Genomic DNA, 21,090 nt, shown 5'->3' with positions numbered 1-21,090 from the left:
TCATGATGTATCCACCTGGGATGCTTTTTTTTAAAGTACTGAATGATTTCCTATATATGCTTGGAACTTGTTCAATAAATTCTGTTAAAACATTTTGCTCATTTTATTCATTTTAATTATATTTTTTCATTTTACTGTATAATAATGTATATATTTTAATATTCTCTGTGTTTTGAACAAAATTATTTAAATTATTTAAAGTCAATCAGAAAAAATATGTATAATTATGTATAATTAAATATATTAAACAAAAATTATTGTTTAATTATGTAGACCCAGGCAAGGTATGTGGGCGTATGTGGACCATAAATAGATGTTGTTTGTACAGTAACTAATAAGGGTTGTGGGTTGTGTTTACTATTCGGTTTAATGTTACCTTTGCAATTTTGTTTTAAATTATGGTGTTTTATTTGAAGTCACCATCATGGAGATTAGTGTTCCTTTCTAACTAAGGTAAACCTTGTCCTTTACAATTTAACTCCTTTTACTAACCTTTTACAAGTGTATTTTTGTATTTTAATAATAATAATAATAATAATAATAATAATAATAATAATGAACATGGTATTATATAATTGTATTATATATTCAAGATAATTGAGCTGTTTTAACTTACAAAATAGTGAATATTTTCAACTCATAAAATACATATCAAATGTAGATTAAAAATTTTATGCAAACACTTAACTTTAAAAAAAAAAAAAAACATTTAAAAAGCCGTGTTTTTTTGTTTTTGTTTTTTTTTCAGTGTTGGCTGTTTTTACTTCACTCTTCAGCCCAAATCATCTGCACAGAGTAAGCAAAGTTGTAATCTAAGCAAAGGGTGGATACTCGAGCTGAAATATAAGAAAATGTAATTCCTCTATACTTCTATTACTACTACTACTACTACTACTACTCTGTACTTCCATTTGTTCTGTCTCATGGTTTTGATGACATTACTATTATTCTAAAATGTGTAAAATTATAATAAGAAAGATTGAGGAGGTATGTCTAAACATTTGACTGGTAGTGTGGCATCAAAATCATTCTTGCACACTCTACAAAAAATAATCAGATAAACTACAACACTGTATGCCTCAACAAGTTCATTGAACTTAAAAATGTTGTAAAAATGTTGTTGCCCTAAAAACTTGCCTTTTTTTTTTTTGTATTTTTAATGTGGTAAAATAGTTGGGTTGACTTAACTTAACTTAGTTGTGTTATCTTTGTTATATTGTTGTGAAGTTATATTGATATGAAAACATATCAGTATAACTTATTTATGTGTACTTTGCATAAAGTAACATACAAGAGTAACATATTTTTTTAATTATATTAATGTTATTTGAACAAAACAAGTCAAGTCTACATTTCTTAAATCAAATGTTTTTTTCAATTGTTTTACCTGCTGTCCCAACAAGACTTATTTAGTAATATATATATATATATATATATATATATATATATATATATATATATATATATATATATATATATATTTTTTTTTTTTTTTTTTTTTTTTTTTTTCTTGTTGGGACAGCAGTTAAAACAATTGAAAAAAACATTTGATTTAAGAAATGTAGACTTGACTTGTTTTGTTCAAATAACATTAATATAATTTAAAAAAAAAATGTTACTCTTTTGCACTTTATCTGCATAATTTATGCAAAGTACACAGTACAATCTTTGAATTTTACGGCATTAGCAAATTGCATAGAAATCACAGTACGTGATAACTAGTGAGGTGGGCACATAGACTTCAAAACTTGATACACACTAATGGTTACAATCCACAAACATCATTAATAAAAAGATGAGCTCTGAACATCATCACATAACTATAAACTAACAGTGATGAAACAACAACAACAGCACAGATAAAGTTTGCAAACAGCAAAAAATAAGCCTATAAAACTAACCATAAAAATATATTCATACCACAAAGTTTGTTTAGACAAATTTGCTAAGCTTGTTGGGACAACATTTATGGTGATATTTTTTGTCTAACATATGTTTAGATTAAAGCCATTTACATTTCTCAGTATTGAAAATTCTGAGAACTTCAGTCCATGTCTTTATTAAAAATTGCAGCATTATCTAGAAATATACTTGCCAGTCTTTGACAGAATTGAGGTCATTTAACCAACAGCACATGGCAATAGGTTTTTCCCTGAAACTCTTTGCTTTGTTGAATTACTGTAATTTCTCAATACAGAACGTCATGTGTGCTCAGTCACTGTCTTGCACAGAATGCTTTGTTGTTTATGGTTTACTAGTCAGTGATGCTTCTCTCTCGTCAACAGGCCAGACAGCGGTACTTTTCACAGTGGTTCTCTGTAATCTAAATGAGAGGAGGATGAAGAAAGGTTTAATGAGCCTCGCCCAGTCAAGCACCACACCATTCACATTCACCCAGAACACATTGCCAATTAGATGGGGCTTACTGGGGTGAGGGGAAGTTTATGGAGAAGGGACTTAACAAGGTTAAATTAGGACACTCTTTCCAAACACACACACACACACACACACACATCAATTTCCACAACAGCGGCCAGGAGAGTCCAGTCTATTATTGTTGGTTTTGCCATTATCCTGAAATAAACAAGAGAGATCGTGCAAATGAGAAAGGCGGAGAGCTGAGTATTGAGGGTGGAGAAAGAAAGGGATCGAAAAACGAGGCTTTCATTTGTGCTTTCTGTGTAATAGTTCATGTGTGTGGTCACATCAGATGTGTGTATGGCTGCTGGATCTCAGTGATTGATCCTCTTTAAATAAAAACAAATCAAATCAACTTAATTTAAGCATGCCATTTTGGAACCCCTGCAAGACGTTGAGAGAGAGAAAGAGAGGGTAGTGAAGAGTGACAGCATTAGAAAGATTAAAGAGAGAAGAACGCTCTGAGCACTGAAAAATTAAAAAGCAGTGGCAGGAGAGGAAAGGGAAATAAAAAAATAAAATAAAAAAAAGCAAGATGGGAAAAAAGAAAAAAATGAAAACAAGTGTTCATGCAAGAAGGAAAGAGTCCATAAGTCCCATTATATGAGATGAAACATACAGAGAGAGGAAGGGAGGGCGGTGGCAGAGATGGCAAACAAGAATAGTTGTCTTGTTTCTGTGGTTGTGGAAGGCGAGGCTGTTGGTATAGAAGAATAGGAAGGTCTTTGTTTCGGTTAAAAAAGAGACCCTTCTCTCTCTCTTCTTCTGTATATTTAACTACCTTCCCCCTTTCTTTTCATATAAGGAATGTGATTGGGGATTCCTCTCTCTTAATTTCAAAGAAAATTAGACCACAGTCACACACAGACAAAGAGGGACCTTTAAATTGGCTGCCATGCTTAGATTATTTTAAGAAATAGTTCACCCAAAAAGGAAAATTCATCATTTACTCACCCTCATGTTATTCCAAACCCCTATGACTTTCTTCATACTGCTGAACACAAAAGGAGACATTTTGCAGAATTTTGAGCTTTATTTCCATACATCAAGAGTACTGTAGATAGTGACCAGCGGCTGCCAAACTCTGAAAAGGATAAAAAAGCACCATAAAAGTAGTTAATTCAACTTATATTCCATATATATTTAAAGGCTTTTAAAGGCATGTATACATGTGTGAGATGTGTGAGTGGCAATGCGGATGTGTCGTCGACTGGATAGGTATGTTAAAGATAGCACTTTGAAGTATTCATAACACTACTGCAGCCTCAGTCTTATCCTACTGAAAGTGCTCTTTACAGTATTGATCCCATGTGTAAGAGGCACTAAGAGACTGTCTGTACCCGAACTGTTGACTGTGCCTCAGCTTATTAGGCAGCCTGTAAATTGTCAGTCCTTCAAACGCCCGGCTTTCTGGTCCTTCACAACCACTCACCTCATCTCCTTATGATAAACTCTCTTAGTCTCTGTCTAATAAATTTCTCTCTCTCTTTCTCTCCCTCATTCTTGCCATCGCTTAATATGTTGTCTTTCACTTAGTGTAATGATGTGACTCACAAACTGAAGAAAATCTAGTATGATTCTCACAGAAATAAATGCCATAAGTTTGTTGATTTAAAGGGATTGTTCACTAAAAAATTGTCATCATTTACTCACCATTATGTCATTCCAAATGTCATTCCAAATACAAAATTAGAAGTTATGCAGAATGATCACTCTACTCTTTTCCAGACAATGAAAGCATACAGTGACCTAGGACTATATCTTCCCTTCTGCCATAGCTCTCAATTCTCATTTGCACTTTCGCATTGTCAAACTTAGCACATAGCAACTGGTCAAGAGATACTCAAGGACCAATGGCATTTGGTGTCATTGATATCAAATCTGACTCTGTGTGCACAGCATATTTGAATATCTGCAGACGCAAAAGCAGTTTTGTTAAGCAAATAATAACTTACATTTTGATCTGTTCTTCAGACAAAGCTATGGCTTATATATCCTCAAGGACATATTTGGTAACATTTTACAATGAGGTTCCATTTGTTAACATTAGTTAACAACATTAGTTAACATGTAATAAAAATGAACAATACTTTCACAGCATTTATTAATCTTGGTTAATATAAATCACAAAATAGTAATAAATTTTTAGTACATTCTTATGAGTTAATGCACTATGAACTAACATGAACAAACAATGAACAGTTTTATTTTTTATTAACAAACATTAACAAAAATTAATACATTCTGTAAAAAAATTATTGTTGATTGTTAGTTCATGATACCTAATGCATTAACTATTAACGAATGGAACCTTATTGTAGTTTTACCAAATATTTCTACTTGATCTAACCAATAAAAATGAATTTCGTCTGTTACCTAATTTGTCAGGTTGATTTAGTCAGATTTAATTACATATTTGACTTGAATAAAACCAGTTAATTTAGTTGTTACCACATGAAGCACATTCTGAGGGTAAATGATAACAGAATTTTCATTTGTGGGTGAGATGGCCCATTAGCATTACAGTTTTTACTTTAGAAAACAAAGTCTTGCTTTACAGTCTGTAAAACTGTGTACAATCTAATATGATCATCTGAAAAAGCATGACCTCTAGTATTTTGGCATAGCAGTTTCATGAAGCCGAGCAGGGTGAATACATGTCACTAGACTGTTAGCAGCTGAGATTGTCGTTTTTTTTTTTGTGGGTGTGTTTTTTTTTTTCAGACGGTAAATATCTAGCTTTCTGACAGATATTGATCCAAACTATCAATATCTGGTAGTGAAGAACCAATTGATCTTTTCTCCTATTAGTCATGGATCCTGTCAATCAAATTTTACACAGTACCACAATAACACCACAGAAAAGCATAAATTGCACTTTCTGACCAAAACTTGTTTGAGTTTACTAATTACAAGCAAAAGCTACAATGGCATTTGGTAAGTAGCATATAAGGAGCGAGGGTCTCAAGTGAGAAATACACTATTATGTTTCAGCACAAGTTTAATTGGATGAGGGTGACAGGAGAATAGAGGAAAGAATTGTTTATGTGGCTGTGTCTAATGGATTCAGAGCTAATTAAGTTCACATAAGAGATAGAGGCTTCCCACCATCCAAGAGACATAATGGTAGAATGTGAACATGTTTGTGGGTTCGCACCCACACACATGCAAACACGCTGAACAGTAAACACAAGTTGGGTTCTAATCACCCCATTGTCTCCTTTCTGCATGAGAGGATCAGAGGTGAGCAGAAGAGCCGTTCTATCTTTGCGTGTATTTTTGTGTTTGCAGGTGCGTTAAATTGGTTTATGTTTTTTTAGAGCATTCCTTTTCACATCCTGTCCTACTCTCCCATTTTCCTTCAATATTGCTCCTCTTTTCTACCTTCCCAAACCCAGTCAATGACTTAACAGGCAGAGTTTGGTGCATGAAGGTACATCCTAAGGAAACTGGTTTCGAACAGGATTTCAAAGCACTGTAACATCTAATGATTAGTGAGTACTGCTTGTTTCTTAGTGGAACTTGAGTCACAAGTTTCATCTCACACCATTTTTATTCTTTCCACCAACCACCAAACAGCACACACAGGATTTTGACATTTCATAGTGTAAGAGTCCACCCACTGGTCCAATGGCGGCATCCAATGGTGTGGCTGAAGGTCTCCTGCGTGTTCTGTCTTATCATGTGCATTCAGTTTAAGTTATTTTGTTCCAATTAATTAACTATATTATTCGTTTTATGATCCCCATTTATTTTATCTGACTCCAATTATAAAAGTTTCCAAGGATATATTAATGTTCCAATCTTAATTATTATTATTCAATTTGGTTTAACATTTGATCATCATATTCGGATTCCTGTCGCTTAGAGAGTCTCGCGCCAGCCGTGTACGTGGATCTCACGGTCACAAATATGCCAGTATTGGTCATTAAAACAGTAACTGACGAAATACTAATTAGATGGCTGCTCATGCTTGCCTTTTTATCTAAAAGTATTTTGTTTAGTCCCCTTAGATAGTAAACACTTAATTAGAGTAACATTATCTCTACCCAGAGGTCATGACCACTACATTTACAAAGGTAGACCAACAATACCTTAGTTAAAATAGCTTTATATGATCATGCCACAGTTTCCTATATACACTTAGCTAGAAAATATTACAATAACCAGAGGTTTAGACTTCACCCTATTTAGGCTTGGCCGACAACTTCATGTTGTCCTAAACGGAAATTCCATATCGTGCCTGTACCCTCTAAGTACACTAGAAGTAATGCCAATTTGTTAGTCGGAGCTCTAAAGTCTCAGTCGGTGTGCCCCATGCTCCACTCAGAACTGAGCTTTAGTCCGCTACTAACCTGGTTATAGATTTGCAGAAACATAACGTAATCTACTAAAAACAATAGTTTCAGAGTAAATCAGAATAAACTCAAATGTAACTATTTATTTACCAGGTAAAATAATACATTCATCAATTCCAATTAGACAATAGTAAATCAAATTTAGACATTTTATCAAAACATAAGAAATTCAAATTGCAGTTACCTGGTAGAGAAAAAACTACACACAATGTTTACTGTGTGGATCATCTGGCTACAGAGACCTGATTCCTTTATCATTACTCACAGCAATTGTGTGGGAGATCTGAATGCAGATTCCCCGAGCTCCTCTGCCATCTTTCTTTAAGTACCAAATGATTCTATTGTTATTTCAGATGTGTGTGTTTGATGTTATTCAGGATTTGGTTTACAATTTAGGGGTTTGAAGGTAGACCTTTGAAACTTGTGATTGAGTGTTTGATTGATGTTTACAAAGAATGCACCTAATCTGCATACAGCATCTGGTCCCTGGGAGGGGCATTTTCTGATAGAATACAGTATTTTACTAAGTTCTTAAATCTTACTTGTGATTTGACTTTGCTGAAAGGGAATGAGACCGTTTTACCAGTTTCACTGTTACCTCTTGAATGATGCCAAACATGTATGATCAAAAACCTTTTTACATTACAGTACATGATAAGCCATAACTTAGTTTTTGGTGTCCTTAAAGTGACCTGTGGTGTGAGAGAGAGAGAGCAGATGTGAGTGTGATTTGCATTTCATGGTCCCTAATCAGTGGGGTATGTTGTCTCAGGAGGAGATGTCTTCTCAGGGGGTGCCACTTCAGTGCAGCTGTCCCTTTTGTGTGTGAGTTTTATGACGATGTTATCTCACAAGTTTTAAACTTTCCCGAAAGTGATGCAGACAATTCTGTGCCAGTCTTACAATAGGTTGCGAAGGATACATTTATTTGGCCTTCAAAATTGGGCTGTTCGATTCCAGAAATCTTGGAATCGACTCTACTCCAGACTTTCATACTGATTTCAGCGATTTAAAAAAAAAAATTGTGGCAAAGTGAAATATTACAATAATCAGTGCAGTATAAAGCATACTTCACACTGATTGATATTAGTATGAATGACAAAATATCATGTCACACCCCTAAGAGGAATCTGGTCCCCTGACTTTCGATTCCCAGTGCTTTGGTATCGAAGAATCAATACTTTCTGAAATCAATTTCCAGCCTTACTTCAAAATCTGAAGGAATATAGACAGGATGTTACACAAACATTGGATCTGGATGTGCCTTTGTCCTCCCAACCTCTGTTTACTGCCTGAGAAGGCAGCATTTTTCAGCTTTCAGACACAGCCCATGTCTTTTTTTCACTCCCCCCATTTCTCTGTTTGCTTTCAGACCTACTCACCCTCCTGCTGTACGTCCATTTTACGGTACATTTACAGGGTCTGAATGTGAGGACACAAGGACATCAGGGGGAAAAATAAAAGAACTGGATATTTCTTTTATGGTTATAAGACATGAACATATTGAGAATTGAAATAAATCCATTAAAAGGGTTTGGGGAAAAAACAGAAGAAGAAAGAGAAACAACGGTTTTGAAATGAAGCAGAATACACAGTCATAGAGACAACAGATCCTCACAGTACACAGGTGAGGGGAAATGTGGGGCAAGAGATTGAGGGTTGGAATGTTTCTCTCAGAGATGTGACAGTGTGTGTGTTTTTTGGGAAACTGTTCTGGTTTGATCCTGACTGAAATGAATTGGATTAAGTGACACTCATACATGACAGCCTCAACGTGTGTGTACATGTCACAGCTCACAGTATGTGTACCATATTTCTCTTGTCATTTGTGATAGAAATTGTCTGTGTGTGTATGGATCAGGCTTTGCTATCGTTGATAATAAAACCTAATATTACCTACATTGTAAGCACTGCCCGATGGTCCCCATAAGGAAAATAGCTTATTACTGTAAATTAACTAAATAATGTCTTAATTAACATTTGAAAATTCAAAAAGGGTCAGAGTAAAGTAACTGCAATTGTAATTAGTGTAGAAATCAATGGTAAGTCCCACCATGATTTTAAAAACAAATGTGTTTTGTATGTGTGGGTTTACTTAGCTATACTGTAGTTTGGGGACAAATGTATCCCAAGAGGTGGGCTAAATCTGGCAAAATGTTTCATTGGGGACATTTGGGGATGTCCTCATTTAGAAAAAAAAAAAAAAACATAACATTTCCCTTCAGATGTAGGGGTTGGGTTAGTGTTAATTGTAACACTTTACATTAAGGTTCCCTTTGTAAAGGGTTTATAAAAGGGTTCATTAATGACTAATAACTCATCAACAAATGCATTATAAATCATTTATATGCAGTTATAACAACATGAATAAAAAGGGTGGCTTTTGTGGGATACTTGCCAAATAGTAAGGCAACTTAAACTCACATGTTATAAATGCTTAATAAAGGTATTTGTTGATACTTATTTATAATCAAAATCATGAAATGTCATAATTCCTTATTTATGTCATGATGCAGCAAAAATAGGCTACTATGGTGAGATTAAAAGGCTTTATGTTTGTCTTCATTAGTCTAATGTCTTGACTTATGTCACTTTGCTTGTCATGTTGGCAACAAAATAATGCCACTGCTCAGTGTATCAAAGTTGGGATGTCTCAGCCAAACACCTTTCAGGTCTTCATGCTCATTTACAGCACCATACACTTTCATAGTTTACTAATGTTCGTAACTTATTAATAAATAGTTCACAGGTGTTCACTTTACATTAAGGTACAATTTCATAGGTTATTGATGGTAATGGTTCATGGGTAACTTATTATTATTGATTTTCCATTTTGCATTAAGGTACCCTTTTTGAGGTTACTTATGTTGATAAAAACATCCAAATTAAATTTAAGCTTTGCAAGGTACAATTAATGATAGTTCAGACATAGCCCATAAAATGAAGTGTTTGTGGGAAATCTATATATTTTTGATAAACAAGAGAGAATAAGAAAGATTATACATTGCTGAAGAAGAGCATCAAGACCTGGAAAGTGTTTTTGCAGAAAACTGTTGGTAAGACACCACTTGGATTAGCACCATTCATTTTGACATCAAAGTGACAAGGAGAGTGACAAAACACAAACACAAAACCTTTTAATCTCACTATATTAGTCTATTTTTGCTGCATCATGACATAAATCATGAATTATGAAATTTCATGATTTTGAATAAAAATATTAATAAGCACCTTTATTAAGCATTTATAAAATGCAATTTTAAATTGTCTCACTATTTGGCTAGTATCGCATGAAAGTCACCCTTTTATTTATGTTGTTATAACTGCATATAAATTACTTATAATGCACATGTAGATGAGTTATTAGTCATTAATCAACCCCTTTTTAAACACTTTACACAGGGAACCTTAATGTAAAGTGTTACCGAGATAATGAAATTATAATTAGCTTAATAGAAAAAAAAAAAATAGAAGTCTATGTCCTCATTTCAATATCTAAATTTGAGTGGGTGAATAAGTTAGTGGCCCTCCTTCACTGACTGTCTGTTTGACGCTTGAGTAACACATCACATTTGTGTGTGTGTGTGTGTGTGTGTGTGTGTGTATATGTGTGTGTGTATGTGTGTGTGTGTGTGCGCGCGCGCGTGCATATGTTTTTAGTCTACATCTTGGAACGTCTGACTTTATCAGTTATCTGCTTTAATAAAATCAGCTGAGATTCAGGTGGTGATTGAGGGTGTCAAGGGGTTAGAAAAGTGAAAGTATTTGTCTACGTAATAGATCTCCATGGCAACAGTCGATGAGAGCAAGTCACATTGATGGAATGGCCTCTGTTGGGTAGATGGGGAAATTAAATTGAGGCAGTTACTATAGCGACGCTTCATTGCAGCTTCCTCTGCATCTCGGTGTGTGTGTGTTTGTGTGTTATGTCTTTAAAAGTAAGAGAATATTGTTGTTTAAATTGACCCAGCAATCAGCATAAATGAAAGTCCACCTATGTACACTCAAATCAATGATCTAACCATCACACTCATATAAAAACATCTAGAGTTCCACAAAGTGACTCATATCTTTCATCTTTCTTTAGGTCTCACTTACACAAAACTCTCTTTTTCCACATTGTGATGTTTTTGTTTTTTTCAGACATCCGTGACCGTAGGAAGAAACCTGTCATGCTTTTCATTCACGGTGGCTCATATATGGAAGGAACCGGAAACATGTTTGATGCCAGCGTGCTTGCAGCGTATGGCAACGTCATTGTGGTCACCATGAACTACAGACTAGGAGTTCTGGGTAAGTCGACTTGAATTGTGCACTCAAAAATTCTCCATGCAGATGTGGCATCTGTGCCTGAATGTTTGGAAGCAGAAACCTAACATAAGCAAGTGCTGATACATGTTCAGAGGGCCTGAAGAGATTGGAGGCAGCTATTGATTCCTACACAACACTTTTGTAAATAGGAAATTATTGATTCACATTTACCACTCATGCACTTTTGAGGCGTTCACACAAGGGTCAGACATTAACCAGGGCGTGGGTAAAAAATAAAACTAAAAGAGATGAATATGGCCAAGATATTAATGTGGGGGCAAAAATAGCCCCAGAGTGAATTCCCTTTTTATCTTATGTCTAGCATTTATTATTATATTTTATTATATTCTATTAGATTTATTGTCACATCATCCTTCGTCATCATCATCGTCCGTTGACATCGTCATCATCCTTATGTTTGCAAATATTTTTTTGTTGACATTCTCAGTGAACTCTTATTTTGAAATGTATTTTTCCCTTCATCATGTCTGGTTTTCTGGTTCCCTTCCTCATTGTTTCAGCTGTGTCTAGTTTAGCCCATTAGTCTATGTGTATTTATACCCTCATGTTTCTCTTGTTCCTGTTGGTTCTTGTTCGTAGGTTCTTATGTAGTGTGATTAGCCATCATACCGCTGTGGAGTTTGAGTTACCTTCTTCTTCATATGTTTACCGCCTTCATTGAATCATCTTCTTTTGTTTACTATTAAAGTTTTGCATTTGGATCCTCACTCTCTCGCCTCTTCCCTGCACAAACTCCTGACAGAAGAACCAACCACATTATGGATCCAGCAGAACTGATTGAGAAATTATCCCAAGGGTCCACTTCTGCAGCTGAATACTGCCTCAAATTCTGGAGTCTGTCCACCCAATTGAACTGGTGTGAGAGATCCCTCAGAACTATGTTCTGGTTGGGACTCAATGGCCAGGTGAGGAAACTGGTCCCTTTGGACTGTGATTGTCTGTCTCTTCAGGATTTTATCTCCAAAATCATAAGGGCAGACCTTCTGCTCTCAACTTCAGTGGTTCCGGAGAACCCCTCGACGGAGGCCCCTCTGCTCCTAGCTCTGGTGGTTCCAGAGACCCCCTCAATGGAGGCCCAGTCTGCTTCCTCTTCTGATACTCCTCGTCCAGCGGCTCCGTCCGCTTCTTCTTCTTGATACTCCTCCTCCAGTGGCTCCGCCCGCTTCTTCTTCTGATACTCCTCCTCCAACATCTCCTGAGCCATGTACTGCTCCACCCCCTGCGGCTCTGCCTCCAGAGGCTCAATTCCCTGAGCCTACTGTGGCTCTGCCTGCTTCTCCTCCAGCAGCTCCACCCGATCCTCCTCCTGAGCCTCCTGAGACTCCTCCTCCAGCGGCTCCACCCGCTCCTCCTTATGACACTCCCACTCCACCTCCTGCAGCTCTGCCTCCTGTGGCTTCGTCTCCTGAGCCACCTACTGCTCCGCCGCCTGCGGTTCTGCCCCTGTGGCTCCACCTCCTGCAGCACCGAGCCCTGAACTTCCATGGCTCAGCCTCTTGAGCCTCTACTTCAGCGGCTCCATCCCCTGGGCCTCAACCTCCTGAGGCTCTGCCTCCTGGTCTCCTGATCCTCTGCCAGTTCTCTTCCTGGAGCTGCCTCCCAGGCCGCCGGACCCTGCTCCTTTCCTGGAGCCTGCTCTCAAACCACCGGACCTTCCTTCGTCATGTCTGGTTTCCTGGTTCCCTTCCTCATTGTTTTCAGCTGTGTCTAGTTTAGCCCATTAGTCCGTATGTATTTATACCCTCATGTTTCTCTTGTTCCTCGTTGGTTCTTGTTCGTATGTTCGTATGTAGTGTGATTAGCCAGCATACCACTCTGGAGATTTTTTTTTTTTTTCCTTTTTCTCCCAATTTGGAATGCCCAATTCCCAATGTGCTTTTAAGTCCTCATGGTCGTGTAGTGATTCGCCACAATCTGGGTGGCAGAGGACAAAGTTGCCTCCGCGTCTGAGATCGTCAACCCGCGTGGCTTGTTGAGCGTGTTGCCACGGAGACATAGCTTCATGCCATCCACCGCGGCAACTGCGCTCAACTTACCACGCACCCCACCGATCACAAGGAGGTTACCCCATGTTACTCTACCCTCCCTAGCAACCGGGCCAATTTGGTTGCTTAGGAGACCTGGCTGGAATCACTCAGCATGCTCTGGGATTCGAATTAGCGAACTAGCAAACGCCAGTGGTGATAGCCAGCGTATTTTACCACTGAGCTGCCCAGGCCCCTGAAATATTGAATTGTTATATAATCATGCAGATCAGTTTTGGCTCTGACAGTTTTATTGGGACAAGAAGTTAGAAATATATTTTTCCATTTCTCACTTTAACTGCAGCACTGCTCAGAGCGGGGGTAAGATGGCCTTTAGATTTGTGCTTAATTTAAAAAAGAAAAAAGGAAAAAAGCCATTTGAGATATTCAAAGCAGTACCACTAGAATAGTTAATGCTGCTTTGATTTTGTAATATCTTGTAATATACACACAAATGCTATTGGACTGCATGCTGACTCAGATGATTATAAGACTGGGTGTGGTTCTTCAGTATTTTGACTTTCTCTGGCGTATATCAGTGCATTATGTACTTGACTCTGAGCTTAGCAGAGACAGCGAGGCTTAGAGATGTCAGCCTCCCAGCTTTGTTCTTCTTGCCATGCAAAAGAGTGTGCTTATGTTTGTTTGTGAATGTTTTTCCCTCACTGTCTGTTTGTCTAGTCATAGACTCCAGACTAGCAGGCTGTTCTTCCTTGATATAAGGCAAAGAATGAGGATTTTATAGTGAGCCAGAGCATATGTGTGTGTTTGTATTCTTGTGTAAATTATACTGTAGATGGAGAGTGACTGTCTGCTGTGACGAGAGTGAAGACACAGTGGAATTAGTAATGTCACCCTTTATTTTTAAAAAGTAGGTTTTTAAATTTTCTGCAAAAAATGTGAAAACTTGCTGCCATGATGCTAGGGTGTGGTGGGCGGCTGCCAAGACAGTGGTTGCTAAATGGTTTTTAGCATGTTTCTATGCAGTTGCAAAAATGTTACATGGTTTTTAGCATGTTGCTGTGCAGTTGTTAAAGTGATCCCTTTCAAAAATCGATAGTTCATGGCAAATTTACTGCAAACTTTCCAAAAAATTTTACATGCAAATGAGCTTTGCTGCAAACTTGCGGAAAATTGTCCATTGTTGCCAAAGGTTTGCTGCAAACTTCTGGCAAACGTTTGCGGTGAATCACAAGCTCATTTTCATGTGAAAATAATGAGTGGCAAATTTGTGGCAAGTATGTGTCTGGGTGGTTTTTAGCATGTTGCTATGTTGTTGCTAAAGTGTAAAGTGTTTTTTTTTTTGTTTTTTTTTTTTGGCATGTTGATATGTGATTAGTAAGTTGTTATGGGTGGTTGCTAGGTGTTTACTTATACAACAAAGTCAAAAGAGCCCACTTGTGACATTCTGGTCCCTTATGGCTCAGGTCATTACTTCTTTGGAATTATTTCAGCTGTTAGATTGTCTGCCAGGTGAAAATTTTAATTCCACACACTTAGTAAAGTATTAGTAACAAGTTGCACGATTTTAGGTATCATTCATGTCCACAGCAAAACGGTGTAGGATGAATTTAGCAACAAAGTGTAATATACAAATCCCTAACCATTCTGTAAGTCAGAGTTTCCGCTAAGAAATTTTGGTATCGGCCAACGTGTCCGGGAAAAAGAAAGTTTACCAGACTAATTGGAAAAAAATCCCGTCATCTCATTTTGGATTGATTTGGATTGATTTTGTGCTATAATGCAATGGACTATGCATAATATGCGATTATGCAATAATAATGGCACAAGCAAGTCAAATGAACAATAAACATTTGTTCATTATAGCTGCTTTTTCATAAAAATAAAAAATGGCAGTTATGGAATTAGCATCTAATTAAAATAAAAACTTTCAAAACAAAAGCAAAAATTAGTTAGGTTATGTCATTAATCATCATTTCTCACCTTGGATAATTTCTTTTGTATTTTTATGACTATTTTCCTCATAGACAGAAGCGTTTTGCTGCTGACGTGAAGTCAAATGTGTGCAGCGTTTCTCTTCAACTTGAGATAAATGGCAATGGAAAGCTGCTTCATGGCAATCTGAATTGAGAAGCTTTACACTTTGGACATGCAAGACGGAAATAACGCAGGATGATTTTGTCAGTGTGGGGGATACAACCCGCTATAGTTGCAGATTAAGACTTTGCGAGTTTTAACCTGGCCTTGGCAGTGAAGTGCTCTCATCATTAAGATGGCGTCATGCTGTACACTCGTGGCATCAACTAAAGGGGCTGCTGAAGCTTTGAGTTCATAATTTCGCCAGACATTGTGTCTGACAATTTTTTTTTTGGTCACACATTGTGCCGGTTTAACGGTCAAAAACTGTTAATTGCCGACTAATGGATACACTGCTGCAAGTATGAGCAGTAGTAACAGTGGGCTATTGTGTTCTCCTTAAGTGACCAATGAGCTTCTTCTTTTTCCTGAGGAACTGACAAGACGCCAAGCTGATCTCAACGTTTTCATCTGCAATCGCATTCATGTGCATTTCAGCACAAACGCTGATTGTAATCCATATGATTCAAAATCAAGTTGTTTTGAGTCTGCTAGTGTGGCACCAGCTTTAGCAGTGCCTTAGCAATCACCACCAATAATAATGGGAGAAGAAGTCTCCATGGTGTGTGAAACACAAAAAGGGGTGTGGTCCCCTTGTCATGCTGGGGAAAATTATGGTGTTGTGCAGAAGGTCCAGAGGTGCCAGGCCAAGCAGTCATTAAGTTAGTGGCAGGCCAGCTGACTTGTGCCATACCTGGACCTTGAGCACACCTGTTGCTCCACTACTGAGAAATGCAAAGCTTGATTAATGGCAGCAGTGACAGGACACCATTAACATCAGTACATCTCATCATGCAATGCCAGCAGTGTTCAGTCGTCACGCCCCTCTGCTCAGCTATCAGCTTCTGTCATGGGCCTGGATGGGGGCCAGCAGTACGAGCGCTGAGGTGACAGTTATTAAAATAATTGCAGATTGTGTGCCATCATCTGAAATGAGAATGAGTGACATGACTCAAACTATAATTTAGATGAAACCATTGGCCTGAACACAGTCTGTCACTTGTTCAGTCACAGATGCTTTGCTCATTAGAGTTATGGATTTAATTTACAGTCCAGACACATCCAACTGTAAGAATTCTATTTCATTTGGTTTACTTGTTTTTACTGTTTGACAGTTGCATAGTTCATTGGAAGGTTGTATATTTGTATAGGACATTTAAAGGTTGTATAGTTGTACAGCAGTGTTTCTTTACTGGTTTTACTTTAGGACTTAATTTTTACATTGGACATCAATTGGTGACCCAACAAAGGAACAAAATGTCAACATAAATGTCTAATCAAACGTTAAAATGTATTAATATTAGTATGAGCCGCAAAAGCTCAACAATATGCAAAATTATTACATTTACATTTACATTCAGAATCAGAATCAGAATGAGCTTTATTGCCAATTATGCTTACACATACAAGGAATTTGTCTTGGTGACAGGAGCTTCCAGTACACAACAATACAAAACAGCAACAAGACTTTTAAAAAATAATTAAAAATTGAATAAAAAATAAATAAATATTGAAAAGAAAAAAGTATATATAGAATAAACAATAGACAATATATATATATATATATATATATATCAAATCACTTTTTTATTGTCACACAACCATATACACAAGTGCAATAGTGGGTGAAATTCTTAGGTGCAGTTCCGAGCAACATAGCAGCCATGACAGTGATGAGACATATACCAATTTACAATAAACATCAGATTTACACAACACAATTTACATATCTAATATACACATAATTACATACAACACAATATACAAATAATAATATACAATGTACAGTATACAATACACACAATATAGAATACACATACACTCAATATAGAATACATATTATACAATAAAATAGTATATATATTATACTATAAAATATACAGTCGGTTGTATTGTACTGTATTGACATTCAGGCTATCGGTTGATAGTCAGTTGCCAGTGTGGTGTTAAGAGAGAATATAATTTATGACAGTCCAGTGTGAGATAATAAGATTAATAAAGTGCAGTGCTGATGTATATTGACTGTGAGAGATCAAGAGTTCAGAAGTCTGATTGCTTGGGGGAAGAAGCTGTCATGGAGTCGGCTGGTGCGGGTCCTGATGCTGCAATACCGCCTGCCTGATGGTAGCAGTGAGAGCAGCCCATGGCTCAGGTGGCTGGAGTCTCTGATGATCCTCCGAGTTTTTTCACACACCGCCTGGTATATATATGTCCTGGAGGGAGGGAAGCTCACCTCTGATGATGTGTCTGGCAGTTCGCACCACACTTTGCAGGGCTTTGTGAGCGGTGCTATTGCCATACCAGGCAGTGATGCAGCCAGTCAGGATGCTCTCTACATTGCTGGTGTAGAACCGTGTGAGGATGTGGCGGTTCATTCCAAACTTCCTCAGCCGTCTCCGGAAGAAGAGGCACTGATGATCCTTCTTCACAACGACTTCAGTGTGGATGGACCATGTGAGTTCCTCAGTGATGTGAACACCCAGGAACTTGAAGCTGCTGACTCTCTCCACCGGTGCTCCATTGATGGTGATGGGACTGTGTTCTCTGTCTTTTCTCCTGAAGTCCACCACAAGCTCCTTGGTCTTGCTGACATTGAGGGAGAGGTTGTGCTCCTGACACCAGTGTGTCAGTGTGTGCACCTCCTCTCTGTAGGCTGTTTCATCATTGTCAGTGATCAGACCTGCCACCGTCGTATCATCGGCAAACTTAATGATGGCATTGGAGCTATGTGTTGCCACACAATCATGTATGTACAGGGAATACAGGAGTGGGCTGAGAATACAGCCCTGTGGGGCTCCAGTGCTGAGGGTCAGTGATGAGGAGATGTTGCTGCCCATTCTAACCACCTGGCGTCTGCTTGACAGGAAGTCCAGGATCCAGCTGCACAGCAAGCTGTTTAAGCCCAGAGCCCGGAGTTTCACATCAAGCTTGGAAGGCACTATGGTGTTGAATGCTGAGCTGTAGTCTACAAACAGCATTCTCACATAAGTGTTCCTTTTTTCCAGGTGGGAGAGAGCAGTGTGTAGTGTAGATGCAATGGCATCATCAGTGGAGCAGTTGTTGCGGTAAGCAAACTGCAATGGATCCAGTGAGGGAGGAGACACAGAGCAGATGAAATCTCTGATTAGTCTCTCAAAGCATTTGCTGATGATGGGGGTCAGAGCAACAGGATGCCAGTCATTTAAGCAAGTGATTTTGGATTGCTTTGGTACAGGCACAATGGTGAATGTTTTAAAGTATGTGGGGACCACAGACAAGGAGAGGGAAAGGTTGAAAATGTCCGTAAAAACACCAGCCAGTTGGTTCATGTGCGCTCTGATGATGCGGCCCGGAATGCCGTCTGGACCCGCGGCTTTACGGATATTCACCCGTCGGAAGGAACAGGTTACATCCGCTACAGAGACGGAGAGTGAACTAACCTCTGTAGCTTCGGCCGTGAGAGCTCTCTCCACGAGAGTGGTGTTATTTCCCTCAAAACTAACATAAAAAGTATTAAGCTCATCTGGGAGAGAGGCAGCAGTGTTCACGGCAGAGTTTTTATTCTCTTTAAAGTCCGTGATAATATTAATTCCCTGCCACATGCTTCTAGAGTTGGTGGTGTTAAACTGTCCTTCAATCTTGTCCCTGTACTGGCGTATGGCTGCTCTGATAGTTTTGCAGAGTGCAAAACTGGCTTGTTTACGCTCCTCTGCATTCCTGGAATTAAAAGCGGAGGTCCGCGCATCAAGTGCCAAGCGAACCTCGCTATTTATCCATGGCTTCTGTTTGGGGTAGATCCCTATTGTTTTGGTCAGAACAACATCCTCTATGCACTTTCTGATGAAACACATAATGCTATCACGATGTCGTCATCAGAGGCGGACCGGAACATCTCCCAGTCTGCCTGATCAAAACAGTCTTGTAGCGTAGTATCTGATTGGTCTGACCAGCACTGGATCATTCTGAGGGTGGGTGCTTCCTGTTTCAGTTTCTGCCTGTAAGCGGGCAGAAGCAGAATGGAAAAGTGGTCCAATTTGCCAAATGGTGGGTGGGGGAGGGATTTGTAGCCATCCCAGAAGGGAGAGTAGCAATGGTCCAAAACCCGGTCCCCTCGTGTGTTGAAACTGATGTGTTGGTGGTATTTTGGTGCGATTGATTTGAAATTGGCTTTGCTAACGTCCTCGGTCACAATGAAAACGGCCTCAGGGTGCGCGGTTTCCTGTGCACTTATACTTCCATACAGTTCCTTGAGTGCCCGGCTTGTGGGGGGATGTACACAGCTGTGGTAATGACCGCTGTGAATTCCCTCGGTAGCCAGAATGGTCGACACAGAAGCATGAGAAATTCCAGGTCAGGAGAGCAGAAAGACTTGACAGAATGTATGTTCCTCTGATCACACCAGGATTTGTTGATCATAAAACATACACCACCACCTCAGCTTTTACCTGAGAGGTCTTTCCCCGTGGGTTCGATGACTGAATCTGGAATCTCAGCAGACATCCAAGTTTCCATAAGGCAGATAATGCAGCAGTCTCTCGTCTCTCGTTGGAAAGAGATCCGCGCTCTCAGCTTGCAGAGATTGTTGTCCAGAGACTGAACATTTACCAGTAGAATACTGGGTAGCAGGGGTCGACGTCTTACACTGATGAGAACACCGGCTCTCCTTCCCCTTTTCCTTCTGCGTTTCCGCAGACGGGCTGCCTCGAAAAAGGGCTCCGCTGCTGTGTTTGTAAACAGCGGGTCGGCATTGAGGAATTTGAAGTCCGGTTTACGGTGTGCAATTGCAGAACCAATGTTCAAAAGAGTTTGTCTGTCATAGAAAATAAGGCAGACAATATCCAAGACAAAAAACATAAGAATTGTAAACAATACAAACAAAAAACTGCAATGTTGTGTCGGATCTCACAACGCAGCCGTACTCAGTGCCATCTTGAGATACTCGGCGCCATCTTGATATATATATTTATATATATATATATATATATACACACTATATTGCCAAAAGTATTCGCTCACCCATCCAAATAATTGAATTCAGGTGTTCCAATCACTTCCATGGCCACAAGTGTATAAAATGAAGCACCTAGGCATGCAGACTGCTTCTACAAACATTTGTGAAAGAATGGGCCGCTCTCAGGAGCTCAGTGAATTCCAGCGTGGTACTGTGATAGGATGCCACCTGTGCAACAAGTCCAGTCATGAAATTTCCTCGCTACTAAATATTCCACAGTCAACTGTCAGTGGTATTATAACAAAGTGGAAGCGATTGGGAATGACAGCAACTCAGCCACGAAGTGGTAGGCCACGTAAAATGACAGAGTGGGGTCAGAGGATGCTGACGTGCATAGTGCGCAGAGGTCGCCAACTTTCTGCAGAGTCAATCGCTACAGACCTCCAAAGTTCATGTGGCCTTCAGATTAGCTCAAGAACAGTGTGTAGAGAGCTTCATGGAATGGGTTTCCATGGCCGAGCAGCTGCATCCAAGCCATACATCACCAAGTGCAATGCAAAGCGTCGGATGCAGTGGTGTAAAGCATGCTGCCACTGGACTCTAGAGCAGTGGAGACGCGTTCTCTGGAGTGACGAATCACGCTTCTCCATCTGGCAATCTGATGGGCGAGTCTGGTTTTGGCGGTTGCCAGGAGAACGGTACTTGTCTGACTGCATTGTGCCAACTGTGAAGTTTGGTGGAGGGGGGATTATGGTGTGGGGTTGTTTTTCAGGAGCTGGGCTTGGCCCCTTAGTTCCAGTGAAAGGAACTCTGAATGCTTCAGCATACCAAGAGATTTTGGACAATTCCATGCTCCCAACTTTGTGGGAACAGTTTGGGGATGGCCCCTTCCTGTTCCAACATGACTGCGCACCAGTGCACAAAGCAAGGT

General features: G+C 39.0%; 1 protein-coding gene across 5 annotated transcripts in view; it reads left to right on the top strand.

Annotated features, from left to right (window-relative positions):
- nlgn2a (neuroligin 2a) overlaps nt 1-21,090 on the top strand; it is a 259,071-nt gene that overhangs the window by 168,727 nt on the left and 69,254 nt on the right. For all 5 annotated transcript variants that reach the window (XM_051722820.1, XM_051722812.1, XM_051722784.1 and 2 more), the window contains one exon: nt 10,920-11,069. In XM_051722820.1, the coding sequence (XP_051578780.1) occupies nt 10,920-11,069 (150 nt within the window). The remainder of the gene's footprint in view (nt 1-10,919; nt 11,070-21,090) is intronic.

This window comes from Myxocyprinus asiaticus, chromosome 2 (genome assembly GCF_019703515.2).
Source record: "Myxocyprinus asiaticus isolate MX2 ecotype Aquarium Trade chromosome 2, UBuf_Myxa_2, whole genome shotgun sequence".
In the NCBI taxonomy this organism is placed as follows: Eukaryota; Metazoa; Chordata; class Actinopteri; order Cypriniformes; family Catostomidae; genus Myxocyprinus; species Myxocyprinus asiaticus.
The sequence above is the reverse complement of the archived record's forward strand: the minus strand, read 5'-3'. Positions and strand labels throughout refer to the sequence as shown.